The sequence below is a fragment of the Eriocheir sinensis genome, unplaced genomic scaffold (genome assembly GCF_024679095.1).
Source record: "Eriocheir sinensis breed Jianghai 21 unplaced genomic scaffold, ASM2467909v1 Scaffold779, whole genome shotgun sequence".
Classification (NCBI taxonomy): Eukaryota; Metazoa; Arthropoda; class Malacostraca; order Decapoda; family Varunidae; genus Eriocheir; species Eriocheir sinensis.
In genome coordinates, this window is record NW_026112141.1 from 131956 (window position 1) to 140000 (window position 8045).

At 42.7% G+C, this 8045-nt stretch overlaps 1 protein-coding gene across 13 annotated transcripts in view; it reads left to right on the top strand.

Moving 5' to 3' along the window:
* Positions 1-8045, top strand: part of LOC126994346 (uncharacterized) — a 57999-nt gene that overhangs the window by 10680 nt on the left and 39274 nt on the right. For 5 of the 13 annotated variants that reach the window (XR_007749032.1, XR_007749034.1, XR_007749033.1 and 2 more), the window contains exons 3-4: positions 719-826; positions 3669-5594. Coding sequence is in view for 1 of the 13 variants with exons in the window: in XM_050853674.1 (XP_050709631.1) it covers positions 719-825 (107 nt within the window). In the remaining 12 variants the exon portion in view is untranslated. Of the gene's footprint in view, positions 1-718; positions 2251-3061; positions 3222-3668; positions 5595-8045 lie in introns of those variants that run through there. The other 8 variants (XR_007749027.1, XR_007749030.1, XR_007749024.1 and 5 more) reach the window with 7 other exon arrangements.

Here is an 8045-nt window from a genome sequence, read left to right on the forward strand (position 1 = left end):
TTCATTCCCTTTCCTTCCCTTCCCTTTCCTTTCCTTCTCTTCCTTTCCCATCCCTTCTCTTCCTTTCCCTTCCCTTTCATTCCCTTTCCTTCCCTTCCCTTCCCTTTCCTTCTCTTCCTTTCCCATCCCTTCTCTTCCTTTCCCTTCCCTTTCATTCCCTTTCCTTCCCTTTCCTTCTCTTCCCTTCCCTTCCCTTTCCTTCTCTTCCTTTCCCTTCCCTTTCATTCCCTTTCCTTCCCTTCTTTTCCTTTGCCTTCCCTTCCCTTCCCTTCCCTTCCCTTAAACTGCTCTCAAAGGCAAGGCAAGGAGAGAGACAGATGTGATAGATAAACTTATTATTATTATTATTATTATTATTATTATTATTATTATTATTGTTATATGGATGGGAATGTCTTTAAGGAGGAGGAAGAGGAGGAGGAGGAGGAAGAGAAGAATTAGTTGATAATGAAGGACTGGGAAGAAGAGGAGGCCCTTCATTATCCACTATTTCCTCTCTTCCTCTTCTTCCTCCTTTTTCTCTCCTGTTTTATTTCTCTTCCTTCTCCTTATTTTCCTCATTTTTTTTTTGTTCTTATTCCTCCTCCTCCTCCTCCTCCTCCTCCTCCTCCTTCCTCTTCTCATCCATCTTTTGACTCCTTATTTTCCATGTATTTCTATTTACTTTTATAACTGAACTTTCAACAAAGCAATATTAACAAGTCTCCCCTTTGACCAGGTTTCCCCATGACCCGCGTGCCGATTTCGTTGACCAGCGGGGCATACAGTGCTTCTGAGAGCCCCCGCCCCAGCCCCGAGACCTGCGGGGTGACCCACTGGACTTGAGGTGGGTCTGGGTTCCTATGCTGTCACATCCCTTATGCAAGAGTTCACCAGCATCTTCACTCTTTCATCCCTATGCTGTCACATCCCTTATGCAAGAGTTCACCAGCATCTTCACTCTTTCATCCCTATGCTGTCACATCCCTTATGCAAGAGTTCACCAGCATCTTCACTCTTTCATCCCTATGCTGTCACATCCCTTATGCAAGAGTTCACCAGCATCTTCACTCTTTCATCCCTGTGCTGTCCAAATCCCTTATGCATCCCTGTGCTGTCCAAATCCCTTATGCAAGAGTTCACCAGCATCTTCACTCTTTCATCCCTGTGCTGTCCAAATCCCTTAAGCAAGAGTTAACCAGCATCTTCACTCTTTTATCCCTGTGCTGTCCAAATCCCTTATGCATCCCTGTGCTGTCTAAATCCCTTATGCATCCCTGTGCTGTCCAAATCCCTTATGCATCCCTGTGCTGTCTAAATCCATTGTGCAAGAGTTAACCAGCATCTTCACTCTTTTATCCCTGTGCTATCTAAATCCCTTATGCAAGAGTTCACCAGTATCTTCACTCTTTCATCCCTCTGCCGTCCAAATCCCTTATGCAAGAGTTCACCAGCATCTTCACTCTTTCATCCCTGTGCTGTCCAAATCCCTTATGCATCCCTGTGCTGTCCAAATCCCTTATGCAAGAGTTCACCAGCATCTTCACTCTTTCATCCCTGTGCTGTCCAAATCCCTTATGCAAGAGTTAACCAGCATCTTCACTCTTTCATCCCTGTGCTGTCCAAATCCCTTATGCAAGAGTTAACCAGCATCTTCACTCTTTCATCCCTGTGCTGTCCAAATCCCTTATGCAAGAGTTCACCAGCATCTTCACTCTTTCATCCCTGTGCTGTCCAAATCCCTTATGCAAGAGTTCACCAGCATCTTCACTCTTTCATCCCTGTGCTGTCCAAATCCCTTAAGCAAGAGTTAACCAGCATCTTCACTCTTTCATCCCTGTGCTGTCTAAATCCCTTATGCAAGAGTTCACCAGCATCTTCACTCTTTCATCCCTGTGCTGTCCAAATCCCTTAAGCTAGAGTTAACCAGCATCTTCACTCTTTCATCCCTGTGCTGTCTAAATCCCTTATGCAAGAGTTCACCAGCATCTTCACTCTTTCATCCCTGTGCTGTCCAAATCCCTTAAGCAAGAGTTAACCAGCATCTTCACTCTTTCATCCCTGTGCTGTTCCAACACGCTCGCAGCGTGCGTTTAGGGCCACCAGCAAATACGCCTAACGCTTGCTGTGAGCGTTTAGCAATGAAAGGGTTAAATCAAGTGATTTAAATCGATTTAAATGAGAGTAAAAAAATCATGATTTAAATCAAAATTAAATATACTGTATTTAAAATGATTTAAGTGATTTATCAAGAGTAAAATATTTAATAATTTATATATATATATATATATATATATATATATATATATATATATATATATATAAATATATATATATATATATATATATATATATATATATATATATATATATATAATAACATGTGAATCAGTTGTAGAGGAAAAGTATCAAATCTACTTGTCCTGTAGTGGTCCTGTATTGGTCCTGTAGCAAGTCAGGCACCAGTTAATCATTGCCGTCTCTTACAAGTCAGGCACCAGTTAATCATTGCCATCTCTTACAAGTCAGGCACCAGTTAATCATTGCCATCTCTTACAAGTCAGGCACCAGTTAATCATTGCCGTCTCTTACAAGTCAGGCACCAGTTAATCATTGCCATCTCTTACAAGTCAGGCACCAGTTAATCATTGCCGTCTCTTACAAGTCAGGCACCAGTTAATCATTGCCATCTCTTACAAGTCAGGCACCAGTTAATCATTGCCATCTCTTACAAGTCAGGCACCAGTTAATCATTGCCATCTCTTACAAGTCAGGCACCAGTGAATCATTGCCATCTCTTACAAGTCAGGCACCAGTTAATCATTGCCGTCTCTTACAAGTCAGGCACCAGTTAATCATTGCCATCTCTTACAAGTCAGGCACCAGTTAATCATTGCCATCTCTTACAAGTCAGGCACCAGTTAATCATTGCCGTCTCTTACAAGAAAAATATTCAGAATCATAAAAAAAGATAAACTATTAGTCCTACTTATGATTTTTGTGTGAAAAACTCCTCTTGGGTAATGTATATTAAACTATGATTTCATTGGCCAAGTTTAATACAAGAAATTGTCCCCATCAGGCTGAGTAGCTAGCGTGCGGCCTTGCATTCTCCCTGTGCTGGAGGACGCGGCTTCACGCTGCCACCAGGGATTTTCCTGTCACCAGCGAGGGGCCTAAGACTACCCACATGCTGTCCTGAAGACCACCCAGCAACCCGGACTCTAGAGGAAACCGTCCAAGTAAATCAAGAATGAGTTCCGGGGGGCAGCATGAGTCAAGATTAAATGGCGTCACTATAAAAATTGCCTGCGCCATGACGGGCTGGGGCCGACCACCAGGCCCCTGAAGAAGGCCTACCGGTGCTATAGGGGAACACATAAAAAAAAATGGAAACAAAGAAGAATTTATGCAAAAAAAATCATTTCAATCAAAAAAATCGATTTAAATAAGAAAAATCTGCTTTAAATCAAATAGATTGATTTTTTTGATTTTTTTTTAGAACATCATGATTTTTTCCAACCCTGCCTCTCGGAAACTCTTGGGAGCTTTCTGTAACCTGGGAGAGCTCTTTGGAACCCCTGAGAACTCTTGGAAGCTTTCTATAACTTAGGAGACTCTTGGAAATGCTTACGAAATCTCTTAAAACTCCCTCAAACTCTACTGAAAGGATCACCCCATATCCGCAGGTCCTGGTGGCACTCGACCCAAGCTACTGGTACTGCCGGAACCCCCTGGCTGGCGGATGAGATCTTCCTGACGGATGTGACGGCCAACTTCCTGACTGTGAGGATCGGGGAGTGCAAGAAGCGGCCGGAGGTTTTCAAGGACACGACCGACCCAAACCAGAATTCCCAGTGCTCGATTGTGTGATGTGTGGTGATTGTGAATATGTCTTGACTTTGCTGGTGAAGGTTTCCATGGCAAATAGGATCATACTGAAAAGATATTAGCCGGGGGTCTTCAAGGACACGACCGACCCAAACCAGAAATCCTAGTTCTCAATTATGTGGTTATTGTGAATATGTCTTGACTTTGCTGGTGAAGGTTTCCATGGTGAACAGGATCATACTGAAAAGATATTTGCACGGAAAGATATTGTTGTGCTGTGTTCGTGGGAGTCCCGTAAACAAACATGTGGGTACAGCTATTACTGGACGCAAAATGTTATTGTAAAACCTGCTGGATACATTTGACGAGCATAGAAAACCACCTAAAAATTACAAGTTAAAACACTGACATCACTTGCAGAATTGGAAGTCCAAACAATCTAAACTGATACTTCAAAGGAAGCCCACAGCCTTTGGATTACTTTAGGCATTTGGGTTTGAGTCTTGGTGCAAAGCCAGATTTTTAAGAAATTTATTTATAAAATTGTGCGGGCCGTGAACACCTCGTGTGTGACCCCCTGCTGCTCACAAGCCGTACACCAATTAGCCCAGTAGCAGCGACGGGACAAATTTGTGGCTTTACCGTGGAGCAGCGACGAGCCAAACTTGTGCCATGATTTAAACCCCAAAAAATAGATGATACATAAACTGATCACAAATGTTTTGATATATATTATGAAATGGTTTGTGTGAGGGGTGATTTTTTCTCATTTTTCTCGCTTAGAGGGACCATTAAGAAATATGATCCCCGCTGCTACCGGGTTGAAAAAAACAAAACTCCCTATGGAGAAAAAATATTCTCTGGGGAAGCTCAAGAGATACTCCTAGATGAAGGCCATTTCCTGAGGAGTATTATGCACTCTTTGTTATGCCTGTTAGGGCAAACACAGATTTTTAATTAGTATTTTCCCACCAGTAGTACTATGGGTTGTCCACCTCACCCTACAATGGAAACAATATAACATTTGAAAAATCATGCTATTCCGCCTTCTGTATAAAAAGAGATGTTATATGTTTTTTCCTGTTTTAGTCATGGAATTTACTATTAAGCAGAATATTGTTGTACACTTGGGCACTTAAACAGGAGGAGGCTTTTCAAACAGGCAAATGTTGGTGCCCAGATGTTTAAAAATGCTGCTTGGAAGTCTGGAAGAGTGACTGGAATCTGCGACTTCTTAGCTGATGGGGTCTTCGTGGTGCAGTGGTTAGCACACTCAGCTCACAACCAAGAGAGCACGGGGTCGATTCCCAGGCGGAGTGGAAAAATTTGGGCGGCTTTTCCGATACCCTACGCCCCTGTCCACCCAGCAGTGAATGGGTACCAGGTATTAATCGGGGGTTGTGTCCCGTCTCCTGGGGTCTGTTCTCTTCTCCTATAATTCCTTCCCCTTCTGTCTCTCTCTGACACATGACCACAGATGTTGCGCCCACTAAACAAAACTTTCCAACTTTTTCTCTGGTGATTCTCTGTACAGGCAGTGGTTCGGAAGGTGTACTAGACTGCCTCCAGCTGACTGTTTGAGGCTCTACCATGTCTTCCGGTCATGGTTTTAGGGTTTCCGCCGTCCATAAGCTTAAGAAATCTTGTGTACTGTATTTCCAAGCTTCTGAAAATGGACCCAAAATATCATACTGAGTGCCTCTCTAATGTTCATCTCTATGTATAGGGAAGGGAGTTGTATCATAGCCTGTTAAGAATATTAAGGTGTCTATTGTGTATTTCCAGGCCTCTGAAAATGGACCCAAAATGTCAGAATGAGTGCATGTTGTACCTCTAATGTTTATCGCTATGTATAGGGAAGGGAGTTGTACTCACAGAGTTATATACATAGAGGGTTCCCAGAGCCTGGATTTTGAAGCAACTGGCGGCCATCTTAGGGTGACGAATGGCGAGACAGAGAGAAATTTACTTTCACATAGTTATGTCTGCTGTTATCAGGTCAGCAGTGCCTCAGCGACCCTCTGTCAGATAGACTTGTTATTTTCTTGTCCATTTTCTACCCACTGATTATTGTTACATTGGTACATGTCATATACCATCTGCATCAGAAAAACATGCTCAATTTGAAGCTGTAAACGAAAATCTAATACAATAAAAAGTTCCTGAATGACGAGCAATTGAGGCAAAAAAGATGAACAAAAATGTTTATACACTACCATAATGATATGCAGCAATGTCTCATGAACACGATGATCAGCTCAGTTTTCCAAAATATCATAATGGTGGCTAGCTAATAGTGGTTGAGTGTATACATGTGGAATCGTGGAAAGGTCGCCAATCCGTCACTCTATGGCGGCCGACCACAGGCAGGAGCAGTGGCTTCACCTCTCACCGTGGCGAGAGATTGGAGTTGAACCCTCTAGTCTATAACTCTGTGGTTGTACCATATCCTGTTAAGAATATTAAGGAGTCTGTTGTGTATTTCCAGGCCTTGGAAACTATGACAATGGACTGAAAACAACATTGGAATTAGTGCAAGATATACCCCTGATGTCCTGCTCCTGTCCTTCTCTTGTATAGAGAGAGAGGAGAGAAAGAACAGACATAGTTAGTGAAGTGCCTTTCTTATGCCTGCCTAGTAAAAAATAATAATAATAAGAGGGAGAGATAATGTTATAAGCTATTGTGTTCTTAAGGGCTGATTAAACTTTGCTGGTATTGGAATCTGATTTTTTTTTCTTTAATTCCTATTAGATATTATTAAGTAAGTCCACCTTAGAAAGTTAAGTAAGATATGAAAAGAGAGAGAGAGAGAGAGAGAGACATATCTCCCACAAAGTCAAAATATATTGGCTCCCCATGTTTAAAGAGAGAGAGACATATCTCCCACAAAGTCAAAATATATTGGCTCCCCATGTTTAAAGAGAGAGAGACATATCTCCCACAAAGTCAAAATATATTGGCTCCCCATGTTTAAAGAGAGAGACATATCTCCCACAAAGTCAAAATATATTGGCTCCCCATGTTTAAAGGGAGAGAGAGAGAGAGAGAGAGACGTATCTCCCTCAATGTCAAAATATGTTGGCTCCCCATGTTTAAAGGGAGAGAGAGAGAGAGAGAGACGTATCTCCCTCAATGTCAAAATATGTTGGCTCCCCATGTTTAAAGGGAGAGAGAGAGAGAGAGACGTATCTCCCTCAATGTCAAAATATGTTGGCTCCCCATGTTTAAAGAGAGAGAGAGAGAGACATATCTCCCACAAAGTCAAAATATATTGGCTCCCCATGTTTAGAGAGAGAGAGAGAGAGAGACATATCTCCCACAAAGTCAAAATATATTGGCTCCCCATGTTTAGAGAGAGAGAGAGAGAGAGAGAGAGAGAGAGAGAGAGAGAGAGAGAGAGAGAGAGAGAGAGAGACATATCTCCCTCAAAGTCAAAATATATTAGTTCCCCCATGTCTAAAGAGAGAGAGAGAGAGAGAGGTCTTATAAATCCGTTGAGGGAGAGAGAGATATTTAAATGTCTCGAAAATCTGTTTAGGCTAACGTGACATTTAAGCTGATAAGAGTTTGTTTGGGAAGGAAGATGAAGGCAATTAGTCAGTCAGTCAGCTGGTAAGTCAATCTGTCAGGCAATCAGTTTTCATTCATTCTCTCTCTCTCTCTCTCTCTCTCTCTCTGTCTCACTCTCTCTCTCTCTCTCTTTATGCATGGGTGAAATAATATATTTTGACTGTGGGAGATCTCTCTCTCTCTCTCTCTCTCTCTCTCTCTCTCTCTCTCTCTCTCTCTCTCTCTCTCTCTCTCTCTCTCTCTTTAGGCATGGGGGAACTAATATATTTTGACTTTGTGGGAGATCTCTCTCTCTCTCTCTCTCTCTCTCTCTCTCTCTCTCTCTCTCTCTCTCTCTCTCTCTCTCTCTCTCTCTCTCTCTCTCTCCCGACGTGAGCAGGTATACGCCTCCTTTGTTATAAAAAAAACTCATTATCGTGTATCTGTGGGTACTGCCAGGACCTCACACAGCCCATCCTCCTTGCTCAAGGGGGGACAGTAACCACTCCTAATGAACGGAGAGAATCCGGCCTGAGCGGGGCTTGAACCGCCGTCTGTTTGGCCGTGAAGTCTGGCAGCGAGGCGCTCTAACTGATTGAGCTACTGGAGCGGTGTGTGTGTGTGTGTGTGTGTGACTGGCTGCCTAAGTGATTGACTGATTAACTGACTCACTCACTAATGGA